Source organism: Bombina bombina, chromosome 5 (genome assembly GCF_027579735.1).
Source record: "Bombina bombina isolate aBomBom1 chromosome 5, aBomBom1.pri, whole genome shotgun sequence".
Lineage (NCBI taxonomy): Eukaryota > Metazoa > Chordata > Amphibia > Anura > Bombinatoridae > Bombina > Bombina bombina.
Window position 1 is genome coordinate 127,103,277 of NC_069503.1, and position 23,482 is coordinate 127,126,758.

Below are 23,482 nucleotides of genomic sequence, written 5' to 3' on the forward strand. Positions count from 1 at the left end.
CTGCTTAGAACAGCAAGAGAGATGAACTATGAGTTTAACCTATTGGCCTTGGAGTTAAAGGGACATGAAACCCCACAAAAAATATTTCATGGTTTAAATAGAGCATAGTATTTTAAATAACCTTCTTCTTTTATCATTTTTACTTTATTTTTTGGTATCCTTTATTGAAGGAGCAGCAATGCACTACTGGGAGCTAGTTAAAACATCAGTAAGCCAATGACGAGGCGTATATGTGCAGCCATCAATCAGCAGCTAGCTACCAGCTTCTGAGCCTACCTAGGTATGCTTATCAACAATGGGTACCAAGAGAACAAAGCAAATTAGATAATAAAAGTAAATTGGAAAGTTGTTTAAAATTGCATGCTCTATCTGAATTATGGAAATTGTTGGGCTACATGTCCCTTTAACCCCTTGAGTGCTAACGACGGCTCTGAGTTGTCACAGTGTTTCCCACTCTGGTGCGAACGACGGCTCAGAGCCGTCGCTAGCACTCTCCCACATTGAGGGAGATCTGGGGGCTCCCATCTGCTCCTACCCCGGCAATCGGACCTGCATAGTGACAGTGAGGCCAGGGCTTCACCTTTTGCGCAGTGACGTCACGCGCAATGACGTGGTGACGTCACCGCGCAACTTTATTAACAAACTGACAATACAAAGTATAGGGAAAGGGGGCATGCTGCTTAGACACCTGTATCTCAGGCATCTAAGCAGCTATAGACCCCCAAGACCCACCATTGGAAAGGCAATCGCCTAACCTTTCAATGTTGTAAGTCTTGGGGGATCTGAATTTTTTTTTATAAAAGTTAAAAAAAAAAATTAAAAAAAAAAACCTTCAGTCACCTTAGCACCCAGGTGGGAAAGTACTTAGCACTCAAAGGGTTAAGTGATTACTAACACATTTTCTTTCAAACTCAGTTTGATCAAAAGTGTTTCTGTATTAATGCAAATGTATTTGCTTTCATGTCTCATGTGTTTGAAACGTCTAGCCCCTGGCATCTTGTCTGCTTAAGCGCTGAGAGTAAGCGGTACCAGAACTGCTTTTTTAAAGATATTGGCGTTGGTGATAATACACTTGTTACGAGTTCAATGGGACATGTATATGGATCACTGTAATTTATTAGAGCATTTTATTGTTAATGTAGTTTGGAAGCTACTGTATGTGCTTAACACACACAAAGGGATTAATTACCCCACGAAGTCCCAGTTAGGCGCTGTACTGAGTTACTGTTCCTGTACTGCGCACAGCTGTAGAACCAAGCAGAAGAGGCGCTATACTGTGTTACTCTCCCTCTACTGCGTATAGCTGGAGAACCAATCAGAAGAGGCGCTGTACTAAATTACTGTTCTTGTACTGTGCATGGCTGGATAACCAATCGGCAGAAGTGCTGTACTGCGTTACTGTTCCTGTACTGCGCATGACTGGAGAACCAATCAGAAGAGGCGCTCTATTGCGTTACTGTTCCTGTACTGCGCACGACTGGAGAACCAATCAGAAGAGGCGCTGTACTGCGTTACTGTTTCTGTACTGAGCATGGCTGGAGAACAATCAAGAAGAGGTGCTGTACCGCATTACTGTTCCTGTACTGCGCATGGCTGGAGAACCAAGCAGAAGAGGCGCTGTACTAAATTATTGTTCTTGTACTGTGCATGTCTGGATAACCAATCAGCAGAGGTGCTGTACTGCGTTACTGTTCCTGTACTGCGCGTGACTGGAGAACCAATCAGAAGAGGCGCTGTATTGCGTTACTGTTCCTGTACTGCGCATGACTGGAGAACCAATCAGAAGAGGCGCTGTACTGCGTTACTGTTTCTGTACTGAGCATGGCTGGAGAACAATCCAGAAGAGGTGCTGTACTGCATTACTGTTCCTGTACTGCGCATGGCTGGAGAACCAATCAGAAGAGGCTCTGTACTGCGCATGGTTAGAGGACCAATCAGAAGAGGCGCTGTAATGTGTTACTGTTCCTGTACTGAGCATGGCTGGAGAACCAATCAGAAGAGGCGGTGTACGGCTCATAGGCTGTGCTCTGTTTAAAGATTTTACCGGGATTAAACTAATATTTACCAAGGTACACTAGTGTATGTGACGATTAAGTCTATCCACACAGCCGGCACTATGAGGAGGGTGTGGGCATTAAGGGGTTAATAGCACTAAGCTACTGGTTTCCTTACCTTTAACTCTACAAAGGACCTAAAGGGACACCAAATTAACCCCCAAATTGTGCCTACACCAACCCAGCTTACTACTGCTGCCACCACCAAGAGTTTTGAATAAGGGTGTCTTGAAAACCCAATAACTCACACAATTACCAAATTAGATAACATGCCTTTAACCTTGTCTCTTTAGAGTGTGAATTCAGATATTAGATCCCAAAAACAGAATTAGCATTTCTATATGTTTAATAACAAAAAATAAAATACAGGTCACACAGTGCCAAATTATAAAAACAGAAGACATACAAAAAGATACAGTTCTTTAAAATAAACTGGGAATAAGTTTTCTGTTACATACAATTATAACTCGGCCTCCCTTTTTCTTTTCAAGACCACCGCCCTTGTGATAATTTGATTAAACATTCCATGCAAGTCTCTAAACCAAGGTACCAAGTGAATGGGGGAAGGAGGGGGGTCTTTAGACCACTGTATTCTTAACACACACAGATGTTACACAAAGAAAGAACAGTTCAGAGTAACCCTGGCAATGCTGAGACATACCTGGATTAGCTACCCAGCAGAGGTGGTATTAACTACTCCTCATGAGTGTATCATGACAGTGTAATAATTACAATTTTAACAAATGAGAGCATTTTATTGTTGGTCTAACTTGTCCTTTCAATGTACATAGAATGTCTTTAAGCAGAAGCCTTACAGATAAAGAATGAATATCACAGCACATTGGTTTAGATATTGTTTAAGCTTCCACTTTTCTGCTTTCATATAACAGTTCATTCAAATATTCCAATGATGGACCAGCAGAGCATATTCCAGCGTGCCCCACCTGGCGTCCGCAAGATCGTCCTGGCAACCAACATTGCAGAGACCTCTGTGACGATCGATGACATTGTGCACGTGGTGGACAGCGGCATGCACAAACAGAACAGCTACGATGTCAAGACAAAGGTGAGGAAGCTAGATGTGGTTGGCGCAGGGGATTATATATAATGGCAGACAGAGGATGAGTAGAAGAGGATTTTTGAGTGTTCAATATTTTTTGTTGTTGAGGACATTACAAGAGAAATATATAAAAGTGCAATGGAACTTGAATACAATCATGTCAAATGTTAGATCATGTTCAGCATAGTAAGATGTATTCGAAGAAGGAGTTCAGTCCTCTTTTTATTGTCCCCTGTGGAGTGTTGGTCACTCCTGGACCTATTGTTGGTAGTATGGCTGTTGTTTTTTAGGGTTTGGTTATCGCCATAAGGAACTAACAAACAATGGGTGAGAAACTAAGTTCTGCATCACTAAGAACATGTTACATAGGCATAACAGGTTATTATGTATGATGCTTTAAATGTAACAGTAACAACAATTAATGTATAAATATATCTTGCTCATGTTATAAGTTTTTCATAGACTTTCGGGTTGGTAGTAACCTACTAATGATATCACTGCTGTTGATAATGACGCTGACGCACTGCTTGCGAGGGGGGCCTGTTGTGGTGGACATATATATCTGTCCATATATTACGTAGCACTCGTAGTGTGGGTGTTGTTGATAGTGTGGTGGGATTCAGCAATGACTCTTCCCAAATAAATCTTGCATCTAAGAAGGTAGCTAATTTGTTACGGCAAAGGTAGCCATATTCCTCCAGGGAGAATAATTAATTAACCTCATCTGTCCACATAGTCTTGGTGGGAGTAATAGGGGTTTTCCAGTTACGTGCAATTAGTAGTCTTGCGCTATTAAGTAGTGTAAGTCATTTTAGTCTGCATTTTTGGTAAATCATTCAGTAAAGCAATGTTAGGTGTAAGTGTGAAGTCGTTAGAGAGAATCTGTTTATAGTGGAGTTCTATAGTTGTCCACAGGAGTCGGATTTTACTGCAAGACCACCTCGTGTTGTAGACTGCCGCAAGTATTTTGAATAAACTATTTAGTATTTTGATTCTTTGTGCAGCTGATGAAGGTGCATTTTTTTTTTTCACAAAGGTTTCTTGCCTGGAGACCACTTGGGTGTCCAAATCCAACGTTATACAGAGACGTGGGCGAGCGGGGCGCTGCCAGCCTGGCTTCTCCTACCACCTCTTCACCCGCCAGCAATATGAAGAAATGTCCACCTTCCAGGTGCCAGAGATCCTCCGCATACCCCTGGAGAACCTGGTAGTCCAGGCAAAGCTACATATGCCAGAGATAACAGTAAGACTTGTTTATTTGCTACTGGGATAATTATAACTAGACATAACAGTATACACTCACATTTAGAAATTACACTCACAGTATACACAGACACACAGTAGACACGCATACATACATTGTGTGTGTGAGAGAATGTATGTATATAATGTATGTATACAAACACACACACACATACATACAGTAGACATACATACATAACACTTGAATACATACAGTAGACACGCATACAGCACACACACATACTGTTTACACTTATACATTACACATACAGTATACACATTTACTGTATACACTCATATACTGTACATTACACATACAGTATACACACATACTGTATACACTCATATACATTACACATACAGTATACACTCATATACATAACACAGTATACACACACATACTTTATACACTCATATACATAACACAGTATACACACACATACTGTATACACTCATATACATTACACATACAGTATACATACACACATACTGTATACACTCATATACATAACACAGTATACACACACACATACTTTATACACTCATATACATAACACAGTATACACACACATACTGTATACACTCATATAAATTACACATACAGTATACAGACATACATTACACACACACTGTATACACTCATATGCATTACACATACAGTATATACACACACATACTGTATACACTCATATGCATTACACATACAGTATACACACATACAGTATACACACATACAGTATACAAACACATACTGTATACACATACATACAGTATACACTCGTATACATAACACATACAGTGTACACACACATACTGTATACACTCGTATACATAACACATACAGTGTACACACACATACAGTATACACTCGTATACATAACACATACAGTATACACACACATACTGTATACACTCGTATACATAACACACACAGTATACACACACATACTGTATACACTCGTATACATTACACATACAGTATACACACACATACTGTATACACTCGTATACATAACACATACAGTATACACACACATACTGTATACACTCGTATACATTACACATACAGTATACACTCGTATACATAACACATACAGTATACACACACATACTGTATACACTCGTATACATTACACATACAGTATACATTACACATACAGTATACATTACACATACAGTATACATTACACATACTGTATACACTCGTATACATAACACATACAGTATACACACACATACTGTATACACTCATATACATTACACATACAGTATACACTCATATACATAACACAGTATACACACACATACTGTATACACTCATATACATTACACATACAGTATGCACACACATACTGTATACACTCATATACATAACACATACAGTATACACACACACATACAATCACTGACACTTCTTTCATATTTCAGGCTGTGGAGTTTTTATCGCAAGCTCTAGAGAGCCCGGAACCTCAAGCAGTTGTTGATGCAGTGCGGATTTTGCAGGAGATAAGTAAGTATCTGACATTAGTATCAGCCTCCTATGTATATCCGGCACTGAACTACAGTAGGAGACATAAGTTATTTGCATACAGAAAGAGAAGCGCTCTATTTATGCATTCAAGTGTAAGGGGGGCTGTTGTAACCGTTCGTACCTTCCCCTTGTCTCATTTATTGTAAAGAAAATGAGTATAATATAGAGAAGAAGGTGTGAGAAAGCAAATAAATGTATATAAATATAATTGTATGATGTTAAAGAAAGCAAATGTATCTGTCAAATTAAATGAACAATGTAAAATATGAAATAAGTGAAATTTATATTACATCCTACCAGACAGTCATTACAGCAGATTGGTTCAGATCATTTTTTCCTCACTACTACTTGGCAGGGGAAGGAATAGTTATATCTTTTATATAGCAGATATTACTGCCATAGAAGTGTTCCCCATTAGCACAAAGCTGTCATCAAGGTGTCACTAAAGATCGCTGTCATTAAAGTGTTTACTAGCCAAAAAACAACCTTATTACTTACAAAAACACAAGTATATGTAACAGTAGCATGTGATAATTATCATTGACTTGCTTTTTTTTAATTTGTTTTCATTCAAAAGTATTATATTTATTACTAACACATTTTGTAATGGTGGAGAAATAAAGCATTTTCTTTTTCATTTGGAATAATTGATCAACTTCACAACTATATGGCATAAAGTAAAATCATGAATAAACAATGTGGCCTGGTTGTAGCAGATGAAACATTTTGTTGTTCATCTTGTAGTGAGCGGATTATTTGAAGTGACGAAGACTTCATAGCAGAATTATACAGTGATAGAATTATTAGCAGAGTGAGAGGGCAGAACAAACTAGCAAGATGCAGGTGTGTAATCATTAGGGCATTGTGGGTATTTGCAGGGCTGAAAGTAGGGAGTACAAGTGTAGGTGCAATTTTGAATGGTGAAAAGTGACAAACAGATTGAGCATTGGCTAAAGAATAACCAGCAGTTGTGTCCTGTAAGTGTCTTACTGAAATGGTGCCGCATTAACAGATAAACTGCTTTGGCTGTGTGTTTACCTAGTTTATATTGTTCTGTACGGAACCTTCTCTCATGCTCAGTAAACTCACTAAAGCTGTGATAGCTTCCATGAAAAAGCCTTTTTGCTAATAGTGTAATACAAAATACTTCTAATAAAAATATTCTAAATGTACTTATGTGACTAGAATATGCCTTTATAGGTAATCATGGTTAGAACTTTAGCAGCAGGAAGAAACGCGTTGTATTATGAGTACAGTATTTAGAGATGTTTGCCGACATACAGTAATTATGATGGACATTTGTTCACCCGCATTTAACCTACACCTTTTTGGATACAGACCGTAAAAGGGCAGAATTTAAACCATAACATTTAGTTAGTAAATTTAAACCATAACATTTAGTTAGTAAATTTAAACCATAACATTTAGTTAGTAAATTTAAACCATAACATTTAGTTAGTAAATTTAAACCATAACATTTAGTTAGTAAATTTAAACCATAACAGTTAGTAAATTCTGCTCGTGCCTCTCTTCAGGAAAGAAGATATATACTCACAACCTCAAGAAGCCACAACTACTAGAATTGCACCTCTGCTTCCAATTTTTATTGTTTTTCCACATATATTTTATATAGGAAGATCCTTGCCTGTTGCAAAAAATGTATCTGTCCTTCAGTATTCTGGGTTTGATATAAATTTGCAAAACCCTACAGATTGTGTAATGCAGAGCTGAACAGATTGCCTGGGCCAGGGCTACTGACTTGATTATTGTTCTGTGTATCCACAGGTGCAGACACTCTGTCTAAATATTAAATACATTTATTGACCCATTTAGTTTATTAATATTGCCACTAGTTGCTTTCACTCCACTTTGGTTTTCCTTCTGATCCTATGAAGAGTGTTCATGCTGCTGTAATACTCACTTAATACACAGATGCTTTGTTCTTTTTTGCACCCTTGGTCAAAAATATCAAGTAAATAATACTGATCATGTTGTGTGTTCTTTAGGAGTACTGGATGACCAAGAGTGTCTGACATTATTGGGACAGCGAGTCGCTAATATTGCTACCGACCCCAGTTTGGCTAAAGCCATTGTACTTGCGTCCATATACCGCTGCCTCTATCCTCTACTGACAATTGTGGCCTGTCTTACCAAGGAACCATTCCACAACAGCCTGCTAAACCGAGCTAACGTTAACAAGGTGAGCAAGGTTGGCAGAAATACTTGTGACAGAACCGAATATCACAGTTAAAGGCAGTTTGTGTTTACAAAAGGAACGGCGTGGTATTTAGTACTGATTTTAAACTTACACATTCCCTGATCTTATTGAAGCGCTGTATATTGTACACTACACTTGTTAAGTGAATTAAAGGCCTTACGTGATGAAATCTACATTTAGCCACCAATCGGCAAGCGCTTCTCAGGTGCTGATCCAAAAATGGGCCGGCTCTTAAGCTTACATTCCTGCTTTTTGAAATAAAGATAGGAAGAGAACTAAGAAAAATTGATAATAGGAGTAAATTAGCAAGTTACTGAAAATGGCATGCTCTATCTTAATCATGAAAGAAAAAATTTGGGTTTAGTGTCCCTTTTAAAGGGATGGTAAACTCCAGCGTTTCAAAAGGTATCGCTAAAAATAAAGGTGACCCTCATTAATCAGTTTAAAAAAACTGTGAGAAACTTGTTTATTTTGCCGCTGCTTCAGCTCTAACCTAAGAGCCCCTGGCCACCCACGGCACAGCTCAGTTTTTCAATGAGGTGAGGTTTCCACCTCTTAGCCAATAGTTGTTCTTGCCCTTTGACATTATACTGTTGTCTAGCCCAGCTATTGGCTAAGAGATGGAAATGTCACCTCATTGAAACGCTAGAATTTACCATCTCTTAAATATAATAATTCCATACATGTAACACACAAATGATGATCTCATTCTATTATACTGTTTGCTGTTTTGTTTGTTTCCTTGTTATTTGAGAAATTGGCAAAAGCTGAAAATTACATAGGTAGCTTTGATAGTGTTTTTTATTTCTATGTATTTTTATTTACATAACATATATTTTAGGTTAAAATGTTCAGGGCAGTCTCATTTAGCTTCATATAAACTTGTATTTTAGGCCAAAGCAGCCCTGAGCGGGGAGACCTGCAGTGACCACATGGCGTTTGTGAGAGCCTTGCAAGGCTGGGGAGATGTTCTCAGTCAAAGGAACAGCGTCAGCAGAGATCATTTCTTGGAGACCAATATGCTGTCCAGATCCGCCCTGCGCTTCATCCAAGGTCAGCTAAAGAGAAGGCGCTCTTGGATTTAGTCCGCTATTGTGTGATATGAAACTGCAGCTTACGGCCTGACACGTACTGCAAATGCCAGACAAACTGACATCTTGTTTGTGTGTCATAGGTTAAACGTGCCTTTAATCTTATCTGGTGCTGGTCAGAAAGAATTGTAATTATTCCTTGATGGGGTCTGGAATAATGTAGAGCAGGACCCTATAAATAAATAATCCAATTATATTAAACAGGAATAATTATATAAAATAGAGCACAACATGACCAGCTTAAGGCACCAAAGCACTTTCTTTAATAAATCTTCTAAGCATTTTATTTTTAAACAGAAGGTTGTGTTGCCAAATTGTACGTCGTCTTGTTACTTGCTGCCTATGTAGCCATATTGTCGATACAATGTCTTATTAAAAGAAGTGATGTTTGGGCTCTGAGGCAATACTTTGTGCATTGATTCTTGGCCCCCGGTGCTGAGCACAGGATGCGAGAACAAAAATAAAAAAGCAGCTGTTGAGCTGTCTTTAAAGGGACAGTAAACATTCTCAGCATCATCCTATCAATGATTTGTTTAATAATATATACCTATATGTTTTAAAAATTCTTTTATTTGTTTAAATATTGAAAAAAATAAGGGTAACATTTTAATGTCCATAAAGCCATAAGCGCCGCCATATTGTAACTTAGGTTTCTTTTTCTGCTAAGGCCAGTTAGGGACAGTTATAAATGGCTGACTAGAGTGTGCAACCAATGACTGTACAGCTGTGTCTGCACTTTCAACAGAAATTTGGGAGGCCAAACAATATTCAGAATTAAATTACAGGAAAAGGACACAAAATAAGGAAAGTATATTGGAAAGTTGTTTTTACTACTTATAATTAAACATTTTATATTAATACATCAAGACGTTTAATGCCCCTTTAAGTATCACGATGTGTTAAAGGGATAGTCAAGTCCAAAATGTTTTAAATAGGAAATGCAATTTTAAACAACTTCCCAATTTACTTTTATCACCAATTTTGCTTTGTTCTCTTGGTATTCTTAGTTGAAAGCTAAAACTAGGAGGTTCATATGCTAATTTCTTAGACCTTGAAGACTGCCTCTAATCTGAATACATTTTGACCACTAGAGGGCATTAGTTCACATGTTTCATATAGATAACATTGAGCTCATGCACTTAAAGTGACCTAGGACTGAGCACTGATTGGCTAAACCGCAAGTCTGTCAAAAGAACTGAAATAAGGGGGCAGTCAGCATAAGCTTAGATACAAGATAATCACAGAGGTAATAAGTATATTATAACTGTGTTGGTTATGCAAAACTGGGGAATGGGTAATAAAGGGATTATCTATCTTTATAAACAACAAAAATTCTGGTGTTAACTGTTCCTTTTCAGAAGAATATGTTGTCTGGACATTATCATATAAGGATATCCCACTGTAACTGCAATATGAAGCTTCAGACACGGCTCTTCTCATTAGCGGTCTCTTCCCCTACAGGTCTAATCTCGCAGTTTTCATCAAATGTTTATGATGCGTTCCTGGTGTCTGACCAAGCTGAATGCACTAATGGGTACTCGCTGTGCAACCAGTTCAGTCATGAGGAGGAGCTTGTGAAGAGCGTGCTTCTAGCGGGACTGTACCCCAACCTTATCCAGGTAATAAGTGCACCAGCAGAGAGATTGCGTTTTATTTAACGTGGCTAATAAATAGCTTTATTCGTGATCACTTTTATTTCTAATATGTTGGGTCTTTTAAGTGCCAGTACATTTGCATAATCAACAAGTGCATGATAAAAAGACAATGCAAAAGCACTTCGTCTGAACTGACAAATTTCAAAGTTATATCTATTTCCACTCCTGTGTTATGTGACAGCCATCTGCCAATCACAAATGCATATACCTATATTCTGTGAATTCCTGCACATGCTCAGTAGCAGCTGGTGGCTCAAAAATGTAAATATAAAAAACTGTGCACATTTTGTTAATGGAAGTAAATTGGAAAGTTGTTTAAAATCGCTGCTCTATCTGAATCATGAAAATGTAATTTTTATTTGAGTGTCTCTTTAGCAAAAAGTGACAGGGGAGCGAGTTGATCAGGAAGTTAGAGGGAGGAGATATATTTAGTTCATACTTATGTTTGACAGGAGCCATATGGGTGGGCTATGTGAATCCTTCCTGCTGGGCATTAAACAATCTTCCATCTTCTTTTATCTCCATGTTCCAGACAATACCTCTCATGTACTTCCATCTTGGATATTGTTAGTCTATGCTTATTGCTATTATAGTCTATTATATGCCTGTTCTGTTACTTATGTTTGTGGGATGGAACAGAATCACCTTCTAGCAGGGTGGGAAGCACAGGGGAACTTGTCTGTTACTATAAAACAAAAGTCTAACGATTCAGAGCAGTAACTGTTTTCATTCCAGGCAATTAGCTTATATGATTGGTCATCTGTATTGGTTTTTGTTTTCAGTCAGTTATTTGATACTGATAAAGCATTGATCAGAAGGTCCAGAGGCTGCTTTAGAAAGTGTTTGTTTTCACTAGAGACCCTGACAATTATAAGGATGGAAAATAACCTTTTTTTCACCAGCTGAGCAAGTCTGAATATGTAATCCCTTTATAGCTGATAAAAAAGTCACCAGAACTGTGTGTGTTGTAAAATCTGCTTTTGTTCGCGCTCCATTTCCAGTGTTAGGACTGTGCACAGCATTGTGGGAATAATAAAAAGCCTTCACTTGCCATCACCAGCTGTTTTACAAATGGAGAATACACTGTGATATGTTGTACTACAAGCAACCCCCGCAATGTACAGATAGTAAAGGAGCCTAGGGCAGATATTCAGGAGGTTGGCACTTTAGGTGTAATAAGTCACCTCTTGTTGTCCTCAGGTGAGACGTGGTCACGTGACCAAGGGGAGGTTCAAGCCTAACAGTTTGCTGTACAAGATACGAGGAGGGGCCGTGCTGCTCCACAAGACCACCGTTAACAGGTGAGTGCAGAGTCATCTGTGAAATAACACACAGGGCTACGGGGAGGGACTTTAACCCCTTGGGTAACAGAAAGATGCAACACATTGTACGCCGGTGCGTTGCTATTCTCTCTGGTGAGTCAGGAGTAACGAGAGCATGTGCGCCATTAGTTAGACTAAAACAGTAAAGAGAGACGAGGACAATCGTGATCACAAAAGTACTGCAGCTGCCTTAAAGGGATATTCCAAACGTTTTATAGCTCTAACTGTGACTGCCACTTAATTAATAATACACCTAAAGTACTCCTGCTAGCTAGTTGCATTTCAGTTTTGAATAGAAGCATTTTTGTAATATACACGTAGTAGAAAAAATGCTTCTAATAAAAGCTATAGCTGTAGCAAGAGTATGTAAGTATGCACCGTGCACCAGCCTTTTAGACACAGCACTTGAATATAGAGCCTATGGTGCTTGTATCATCTGGTAATCACTCAATTTGGTAATTGCTGACATAAAAGCCCCACTAGTGCTCTAAGCAGCTGCAGTATTTAAAATGTTGGTGCACTGAGAATATCTAGCTATGCTTCATATGCACGTGCAGAGAGAAATGTTAACACTAAAACAGTGATAAGTTTTACCAGAAGCATTTTTTTCAATAGATGTACGGTATATTGTAAATATGTTTCTATTCAAATATGTAATTCATCTATGTGCATTTAAATTTTGACCGGAATGTCCCTTTAAATGACAGGAAAGGGGACTCATAAACACCTTTCAGCAGCATACATTATTTATTATGACACATGAACAGTTTATATTAGAGTCTCACAGTGTTTAATTTCCCTTTAAAGAGCGGTTTGCTGAACTAATACAATATAGCCTCTGTGCTATCTAGTCTTAAAGCGACATTAAACAGTATAAGATTGTAATATAACATTCCCTGTTAGATATATACCTCTCTTGTGTTACCTATTTTATGTGTGTCTCTAATGGTCCTCAGCAGAAGAGATAGATAAGGGGAAACCTAGGTCTCAATATGGAGGTGCATTTTTTTAATGAAACTAAACCTTTACACTTTTATATCTTCAATATTTAAGCAACTAAAATAATGTAAATTACAGCTAAACAGTGTTCTCAGGCTAATCTTTTCTTTGAATACATCATTTCTTGCATGTAAGTGGCAAGAGTCCATGAGCTAGTGACGTATGGGATATACAATCCTACCAGGAGGGGGCAAAGTTTCCCAAACTTAAAAATGCCTATAAATACACCTCCCACCTCACATATATACCTTACTTTTAAAAACCTTGACTCTCATGAAGATGGTGAAGTAAGTTGTGCTTGATTTTCTTCTGTGATAGGCGCTTCTAAGAATATTGAAGCCCAGTTCCTCTCAAAGTACAGTGTTTGTCTGAGGGATGTGAAGGGAGTATTGCCTGATGACGCCATGTTTTCACCTATGGGAAATCTATTCTAAGGCTCTCTGTAATCGATCACAGGGATTCATCTGCTTCCTCCCTTTACAGATCGATATTATACTCCTCTACCATTACCTCTGCTGATATGTTTCAGTACTGGTTTGGCTGTCTGCTATATGTGGATGGGTGTCTTCTGGTAAGTATATATAATTTTTTAAGACACTCTCAGCTATGTTTGGAACTTTATCTAATAAAGTTTTAAATGTATATTGTATATATTTGCCATGAGTCAGGTCTGTGTATTTCTTTTTGCAGTCTAACAGTTTCAGCATGGAAATTATGTTTATGGGAGTTTTTAGGCTTACCTGGGGTTCCAGTTAGTTGTAACTTGGAGTCTTTTTCTTTCAAATTTTCGTAGGCTTAGGCTCGCGATGACGCTGAATGTTACTTTTTATTGCAACATTTTTGGTGCAAATTTTTTTTGGTGCAAAGTCGTGTTTGCCGTGACGTGAGTCACATAATTTCTTGCAACTTTACGCAAGTTTTTTTGGCACAAAGTCACGCCTGTTATGACACGAGTCATGTTATTTCACTTATTAAAATTTGTTAAATTAAGTTTCTCCCTCTTCTTTTTTTTTTTTTTTTTTTAAAGTATTTTTATTGAGGATTAGGATAAACATACAGAAAGTCTGACATGTAATATTACAACAAAAAAAAACAACAGGTAATACATTACATGTCAATGGGAAGGCATATGAGCGAATAATTGTATACATAGACAGAAAAATAAAATACAGTAGCTCAGCCAATATATCAGAGCTATTATAGGATAGTAAAATAAATCATAAAATTATCCAAAACTAATCCTCAAGTTTCTACCCCCTGTGAAACAAGTGGAGCCACTTTTGGGCTTCCAATACAGCTATTATACGAAAAAAAGAAATTTACAGGAGGGATGTATTAATATCAGGTCTCATATAGGCCTGTTACAGACTATTATAACATAGTCATCAATTCTATACCTTATACTTCAAATATTTAGATCGCTTTTAGACCTTCACACTTTTTAAATGCGACTGTAAAAACTGAGCCCAGAATATATATAAAGTATTGGGTGTATCACTTATATTATCTCTATTGGGAAGATTGTAATTGGATCTACATAGATCTAATATTGAGAAAATACAAAAAACTCTAGGACTCTGACACACTTCTCTGATTACAGTGATTTGCTGAATAGAGAACTAAAACTGTAAAGCCTAGGTGAGGTTATAAAAATGAAACTACTATATTGTGATCTATTGCATATTTGTACTAGGCTATCAAGTTTACTCTTAAGCCCTCTGTTTTCCCTAAAGCTCTATGGTGGAGGAATATAACAAAAATAAAGTAGGTTCTATTAAATATAAACATAATGCTACCAGTGGAGAAATTATGAAACCCCTCGTGACTATAGGTTCTGATGGGTCAAGCATATACAGCAGCAGCAATGCAAAAAATAAACACAGTTAGATCAAGAAAAAATAGACGGCAAATAGTCTTAACAGTAGCTAGAACTATTCCAAGTATAGGTATGATAACCAGTAAAGATCAGTGTCTAGATTATGCTTACAAATTTCCAAAACTAGGGTGCAGAACAGATCAATGTCGCATACAGTAACATTTCCCAGTATATGACTAAATGTGGTGTCAAATAGGCATTTATTTGCTATAATTTGCTCAGCCTTAATTAAATATAATCATGGCGTTAACTTTGAAGAAACTATGCAACCCCTCATAGCTGTAGGTTCTTATGGGTTAAACACATATATAACCGTAGTAATGCAAAAAATAAACTACACAGAAAGTAGCAGTATAATTAGGGTACTTTTTAAGAGATAGGTACACAGTGATTGGAAGTTACCACCAGATATTGTAAATATACACGTTCCATGCCCTTCAAGACAGAACATATTAAAAATACTATTACATATAGGAAACAGTAAGAACATAAGTAATGCACACCCTCCCCTGTTGTTTTTATAGCCAAGCAAACAAATTAAGCCCTCTATAACCTTTACTGAGGTCTGTGAGACTGTATAACAGCAGCAATTGAGTAATATAGATAAGAGTTACTTGTCCCAAATTGTAATCGGCATCTCCAGTAAATATGGGGTATAAGAGGAGAAAAACAGTGTATTCAAATAGCCAAATATCAGTCCACATATGTTAACAGAGAGTTAACCCACACCTCTCTTGGCAATAGTATATACTCCAGCATCTGCAGAAAAGGTGGCCTGCTGAAAAAGTAACGACACATAGTCACCTCTTTGAATAAAGACTTGTCGCGTGGAAAATCTTCGATAGGACCTGTGAAATTGTAGCGCCAATTCAACGCTGAGGGTCCTACTCTCCTCTTGAATTAGTCCGTCTGGCCAGCTATAGAGAGTACCAGGCTGCTCGTGTGCGGTATCTCTCATGTCTTGGAAGTTATGTGAATGCGTGACCAATACCTGCAGTGCTCCCTCCATGCGGTCTTGTGCAGCATGTATATGACCCACGTCTCGTCTCCAGGGGTCGGCCGCAGTCCCCGGAGCGGGGGCAGGAGCATTCATTGACCGCATGCAGGGTTCTTGAAGCGCCGACACAAGTGAATCTTGCGCCTGATAAGTAGGTAGCTGAGATGTCGGTCGCCACATGTTGTTGTTAATTCTTGTGACTGCTGCACTATTAGCACATCCCAATGGCGGTCTAACTGCCTGTGTATCTCCAAGTTGTGATGGCAAGGTTAAGTCCGCCAATGTCGTGCATAGTTTGCATTCAAAGTCCTCAAATAAAGCCAGAATGGCATGACAGAGTTCCTCCATTATCAGTAGGCTGATGTATTACGGTATAACAGATACGTCTGAAAGCTGTGTAGGAGAATTATCCCATTTCAGGATTTCTTATTACGGTATAGCAGATATGAAATTTGTGCTTCGTTATGAGCTTGTAACCCAGGAGTCTGGGGGGGGTATTGTACGGCTGCCCCAACTTCGCTGTTTCTCTCCAAAAGAGTAGGCCTTACAGGCCACGCTGCTTACAAATTCTTTAGATGGCTAGGAAGTTGAACCGAAGAACATAGGTCAGGTACAAAGCTTAGGAATACTTTCCTGAATCTTGTAAACTTTCTGTGATATAAAGCTACTAAGGAAATAATAGCTTAGTATTGAAAATATGATATATAGTCAGGAGCTCTTCAAAAACATGTCCTGCCGCATCGGCTGTAGGCACCGCCCCCAAGTTTCTCCCTCTTTTGCTCTCTGCTCTCATTTTTATTCATAGAGGGCTAGGTTGCTTGTTTTTGATCTTACTTTTGTCTAAAAGAATTTTATCATAAGCATTTTTTTCCCATTCCTGAAACTATTTTGAGGAAATTTGATATTTTGTTTAAATGTTATTTTTTCTTTTTTTGTTACATTTTGCAAGATGTCTGACTGATCCTGCCTCTGACTGTAGGAACTAAGCTGCCTGAACACAATTCTATCAAAGCTAAGTGTGTATGTTGTAAATTAGCTGATCTTCTTCAGCTCAAATATGTGGCACTTGTTATGAAAAATTATTACATGCTGATAATGTTTCTATAAGTACAAATACATCTACTGTTAAACCTTCACAGTCTAATGTACATGATATTCCTGTAGATATAAAATATTATATTACTGCAGCCATAAAGAAAGATATGACTGATATTCCGCCTTCAAATAAACGTAAAAGGTCTCTCCTAACTTCTCATAAATCTGATGAAGCTTGTATTGATCGACAGGATACTGAAGTATCTTCTGCTGATGAGGATTTCTCTGGCTCAGAGGATCCTACTTCAGAGACTGAAATTGATAAGTCAACCTTTCTTTTTAAGATTGAATATATTCGTTCTTTATTAAAGGAAGTATTGTTTACTTTGGGTATTGAGGAATCTAGCCCTCTTGATAACTGTTTTTAAAACTTCTGAGGTTACTCCTGACGTTTTTCCTATTCCATATGCTATCTCTCATATGTTTATTAAGGAATGGTCTAAACTTGGTGCTTATTTTAACCCTTCTTCTAGGTTTAAAAGGCTATATCCTTTATCTGTAGTTAATTTAGAGTTTTGGGGGAAAGTCCCTAAGGTTGATGGGGCTATTTCTACTCTTTCCAAACGTACTACTATTCCTATGGAAGATAGTACTTCCTTTAAGGATCCTTTAGATAGGAAGATTGAATCTTATCTTAGAAAAGCATATTTACATACTGGCTATATTCTTAGACATGCTATTTCTATGGCTGATGTTGCTGCTGCTTCAACTTTTTGGTTGGACAGTTTAGCTCAACAGTTAACCGATCCTGAGTTGTCTTGCATTGTTTTTTTACTTCAACATGCGAATCATTTCATTTGTGATGCTATATTTGATGTCATTAAGATTGATATTAAATCTATGTATTTAGCTATTCTTACTAGAAGAGCTTTATGTCTTAAATCTTGGAATGCTGATATGGTGTCTAAATCTAGATTACTATCTTTATCATTTCAGGGTAGTAATTTATTTGGTTCTCAATTGGATTCTATTATTTCCACTATCACAGGGGGAAAGAGAGTTTTTCTGCCCCAAGATAAGAAATCTAAGAGTAAATTTAAAGCTCCCAATCGTTTTCGTTCCTTTTGTCAGAATAGAGAACAAAAGACCTCTCCTTCCCCTAAGGCCTCTGGCTCTAATTGGAGACCATCTCCGAATTGGAATAAATCCAAGCCTTATAAAAAAACAAATCCAGTCCCTAAGACTGCATGAAGATGCGGTCCTCAAACCAGTTCAACTGGTGGGGGGCAGACTGAAATTATTTCAACACATTTGGACAGTATCTGTTCAAAATCATTGGATTCAGAATGTTGTTTCTCAGGGGTATCAAATAGGTTTCAGAATAAGACCTCCCATGGGAAAATTCTTTCTTTCTCTTGTTCCAACAAACCCTTTGAAGGCTCAGGCTTTTTGAAAGTGTGTTTCAGACCTAGAGCTTTCATGGGTGATTGTTCCAGTTCTTCTGCAGGAACGGGGTTTGGGTTTTTATTCAAATCTATTCATTGTCCCAAAGAAAGAAGATTCGTTCAGACCAATACTGGATCTGAAATTTTTAAATTGTTTTGTAAGAGTCCCAACTTTCAAGATGGTGACTATAAGGACTATTCTGCCTTTTGTTCAGCAAGGGCATTTTATGTCCATAATAGACTTAAAGGACGCTTATCTTCGCATTCCAATTCATCCAGACCACTATCGTTTTCTGAGATTCTCATTTCTAGACAAGCATTACCACTTTTTCGCTCTTCCGTTTGGCCTAGCGACAGCTCCAAGAATCGTTTCGAAGATTCTCGGTTCCCTTCTTTCTGTAATCAGAGAGCTGGGTATTGCAGTGTTTCCTTATTTGGATGATATCTTGGTACTATCTCAATCTTTTCTTCATTTAGCAGAATCTCACACAAAACAACTAGTGTGGTTTCTTCAAGAACATGGTTGAAGGATAAATTTACAAAAGAGTTTCTTGATTCCTCATACAATGGTCACCTTTTTAGGTTTCCAGATAGATTCAGTGTCCATGACTTTCTCTGACAGACAAGAGAAGAATTAAGTTAGTTTTAGCTTGTCTAAACCTTCAGACTCTAGCATTACCTTCAGTGGCTATGTGCATGGAAGTTTTAGGTCTCATGACTGCAGCATCACACGCGATCCCTTTTGCTCCTTTTCATACGAGGCCTCTACAGCTTTGCATGTTGCACCAATGGTGCAGGGATTATACTCAGATATCACAACTGATATACTTAAATCCCAACACTCAACTCTCTCTGACTTGGTGGTTAGACCAGCACCTTATTGTTCATGGGGCCTCATTTGTTTGTTCCACCTGGACTGTGATCACAACAGATTCAAGTCTCACAGTTTGGGGAGCTGTCTGGGGGTCTCTGACAGCACAAAGGGTTTGTTATCCTCAAGAGGCGAGGTTGCCAATCAATATTTTAGAACTCCATGCTATTTTCAGAGCTCTTCAGGCGTTCTCTATTGAAGAGAGAACTTTACATTCATTTTCAAACAGACAATATCACAACAGTGACATATGTCAATCATCAAGGAGGGACTCGCAGTCCTTCAGCAATGACTTAAGTATTTCAGATACTTTCTTGGGCAGAATCCAACTCTTGTCAAATTTCTGCGATTCATATCTCAGGTGTAGACAATTGGGAAGCAGATTATCTCAGCCGTCAGATGTTACATCCGGGAGAGTGGTCTCTCCATCCAGATGTGTTTTTTCATCTTGTACAGATGTGGGGTCTTCCATAAATAGATCTGATTGCCTCCCGTCTAAACAAGAAGCTTCCCAGATACCTTTCCAGGTCCATGGATCCTCAGGCGGAGATGGTGGATGCCTTAGCAGTTCCTTGGTTTTACCAACCTGCTTATATTTTTCCGCCTCTGGTTCTTCTTACAAGTGTGATCATAACTCATGTGTTTCTGATAGCACCAGCATGGCCTCAAAGGTTTTGGTATGCAGATCTTGTCTGGATGTCCAGTTGCCAGCCTTGGCCATTTTCTTTAAGGCTAGATCTTCTGTCTCGAGGGCCGTTTTTTCCATTAGGATCTCAAATCTCTAAATTTGAGGGCATGGAAATTGAACGCTTAGTGCTTAGTCATAGAGGTTTCTCTGACTCAGTGATTAGCACTATGATACAGGCTCGTAAGTCTGTTTCAAGGAAGATTTATCATCGGGTTTGGAAAAACCTATATTTCATGGTGTTCCACTCATGATTATTCTTGGCATTCTTTCAGAATTCCTAGGATTTTACAGTTTCTTCAGGATGGTTTGGATAAAGGGTTGTCTGCAAATACTTTAAAAGGACAAATCTCTGCTCTTTCGGTCTTACTTCATAGAAAGATTGCTAAGCTTCCTTATATTCACTGTTTTGTTCAGGCTTTGATTAGTATCAAACCTGTTATTAATTCTATTTCTCCTCCTTGGAGTCTCAATTTGGTATTGAAGATTTTACAGGCTCTTCCTATTGAGCCTATGCATTCTCTGGATATTAAATTACTTTCTTGGAAAGTGTTATTTCTTTTGACTATCTCTTCTGCTAGAAGAGTTTCTGAATTGTCTGCTCTCTCTTGTGAGTCTCCTTATCTGATTTTCCATCAAGATAAAGCTGTTTTGCGGACTTCGTTTAAATTTTTGCCTAAAGTTGTGAATTCTAACATCAATAGGGAAATTGTTGTTCCTTCCTTGTGTCTTAATCCTAAGAATACTCTTGAAAGGTCTTTACATTCTTTGGATGTGGTAAAAGCTTTGAAATATTATGTTGAGGCTACTAAAGATTTCAGAGACTTCTAGTCTATTTGTTATTTTTTCTGGTTCCAGGAAAGGTCTGAAAGCCTCTGCCATTTCTCTGGCATCTTGGTTGAAACTTTTGATTCACAAAGCTTATTTGGAGGCGGGGCAGTCTTCGCCTCAGAGAATTACAGCTCATTCTACTAGATCAGTTGCCACTTCTTGGGCTTTCAAGAATGAAGCTTCAGTTGATCAAATTTGCAAAGCAGCAACTTGGTCTTCTTTGCATACATTTACTAAATTTTCCTATTTTGATGTGTCTACTTCTTTAGAAGCAGCCTTTGGTAGAAATGTTCTTCAGGCAGTAACCTGTTTGATTCTAGTGCCTTTGATTTGATTTGAGTTTTTTTTTTAATTTCTCAGTGGATTTAGCTGTTATTGTATCCCTCCCTCTTTAGTGACTTGTGGATTTCCACATCTTGGGTATTATATCCCATACGTCACTAGCTCATGGACTCTTGCCACTTGCATGAAAGAAAACATAATTTATGTAAGAACTTACCTGATAAATTCAATTTTTTTCATAGTGGCAAGAGTCCATGAGATCCACCCTATTTTTTTGTGGTATTGATTTTTTTTTTGTATAAAGCACTTAATTTTTTCCAGTTCCTCTTTTTTTATATACTTTTTATACACCTCACTTCTTGGCTATACGTTAAACTAAGGTATATGTGAGGTGGGAGGTGTATTTATAGGCATTTTGAGGTTTGGGAAACTTTGCCCCCTCCTGGTAGGAATGTATATCCCATACGTCACTAGCTCATGGACTCTTGCCACTATGAAAGAAATGAATTTATCAGGTAAGTTCTCACATAAATTATGTTTTGCTCTAGCGTGTATTTACCGTTTAATGTCCCTTTAATAAATTCTGTCATATTTCTGTAACTTGCAATAACGTGTTCTGGCTCTCTGGCAGCCATAGGGTTGGATTCATTCACACTTGTGTATTGTTCTGCCAGGGATGAGAAGCATTTCCGGTCCCCGTGGCTCACCTACTTCCTAGCCATGAAGTCGAACGGCAGCGTTTTTGTGCGCGACAGCTCCATGGTTCACCCGCTGGCTGTTCTGTTAATGACTGACAGCTCTGCTCATATGATGGGTGAGTTTTTTTTTCTCTTGTGAGATGCATAACACAAACTTGTCACCTAGACACTCTTCATGTCACACCCATTTATATATAGTATTTCCCATGAGACAGTGCAAAAGATTAACCCCATTTGCTTGTCACATATAAGCCAATGATTAACCTTTTTGCCAGGCACAGTTATTTACCCTCCTCCTCCTTCCAAAGCAAAAACTGCAACATACACTATTGGGGGAGTCTCTTTTGTAATATTAGTGTGGGGAACGACTTGTTAAATGGCTCTGTCTGGTTGGGGGCATATGTTCCCTTTAAACACTGCGCACACTGTCCCTCTACGCGTATAAATTATGTCACGCAGACATAGGAAATTAATGACCATGTTGTATGATGCATAATGTAATCCTACCCAGCCTAGAGAGACCATTGCTGGCCAGAGAAGTAATTTGCACAGTATCAGGGCACTCGTGGAGGGGGAATGTGCTGTAATACATGTTGAGTAGTGCACTGACAGACCACTTTAAAAAAAAAAAAAAACAATGTTCGGGGCCTGAGAGTATCAGGAAAACTTAAATAAATCTGTATCAGAACCCAAACCCCTCCCAGTCCCAAGAGATTTGTTAACAAGAGTTTAGCAGCTGGGTCTTATGTTTACATTGTTATTTGCAGAAAATGGCGAGCAGATTGTGATTAGCCTTTCAGACTCGGACCTACTGAGGTTGGAGAGTGACTCTCGCACTATAATGCTGCTCAGTGATTTGCGTAATGCTCTGTCCCGAATGGTAACGCGCTGCCTGCGCCAGGAATTCCCAGAGGTGCCTCCCCACGTGCAGGAAGAGAACACACAGCTTCTGGCCTTACTGGTGGATCTACTGAATAGCACATCTCACAGCTTCCAGGAGACACCTGAAAGTATGAAAGAGGAGTGATGAGCACTGTCCCTCTGTGTATATAGCTTTACCTTATGTGTATAAATAAAGATATTTATTGTCTTCTGTTCTCACCACTTTACTTCTCCTGGCATTAACCAGTTTGCACCCAGTGTGAATAGAATTGCTATAGGGTCCCTGGGTTACATCAATGATTGTCATTCTTCAACAATAAGAGGGGAAATGTCTGCTTAACTGCTTTAAAAACTGATATATTTTTATTTAAAGTCAAACAGCTTTCCTATACTATATACCAGTGTGTGTGTGCGAGCGTGCTTGTGTGTGTGCGAGCGTGCTTGTGTGTGTGTGTGTGTGTGCGTGCGTGCACAGCAATAGGTCAGACAAAATCAGGAGTAACAGAAAGATTAGTAAGTCAACGCAACAGATCTAAGAATTTAAGTCCAAATCCATTTGCAAATGATGACATGGAGTTGGTCAGGTCCAAGGTGTAACTAACGGTAAAATATAGAAAGTCATGGCTAGTGTTTAATATAAATAGTTCATTTATACATCAGGTAGGTGCACACAGGTATAGCCAGAGGTAAACTATAGCAAGTCATGGC

General features: G+C 38.3%; 1 protein-coding gene across 1 annotated transcript in view; it reads left to right on the forward strand.

Moving 5' to 3' along the window:
• DHX30 (DExH-box helicase 30) overlaps window positions 1-22,982 on the forward strand; it is a 140,569-nt gene extending 117,587 nt beyond the window's left edge. The window contains exons 11-19 of the mRNA XM_053713686.1: window positions 2,945-3,120; window positions 4,151-4,357; window positions 5,785-5,866; window positions 7,894-8,087; window positions 8,999-9,158; window positions 10,658-10,815; window positions 12,052-12,152; window positions 21,869-22,008; window positions 22,660-22,982. Coding sequence (XP_053569661.1) covers window positions 2,945-3,120; window positions 4,151-4,357; window positions 5,785-5,866; window positions 7,894-8,087; window positions 8,999-9,158; window positions 10,658-10,815; window positions 12,052-12,152; window positions 21,869-22,008; window positions 22,660-22,919 — 1,478 coding nt within the window. The 3' untranslated portion in view covers window positions 22,920-22,982. The remainder of the gene's footprint in view (window positions 1-2,944; window positions 3,121-4,150; window positions 4,358-5,784; window positions 5,867-7,893; window positions 8,088-8,998; window positions 9,159-10,657; window positions 10,816-12,051; window positions 12,153-21,868; window positions 22,009-22,659) is intronic.
• The last annotated feature ends 500 nt before the right edge of the window (window positions 22,983-23,482 follow it).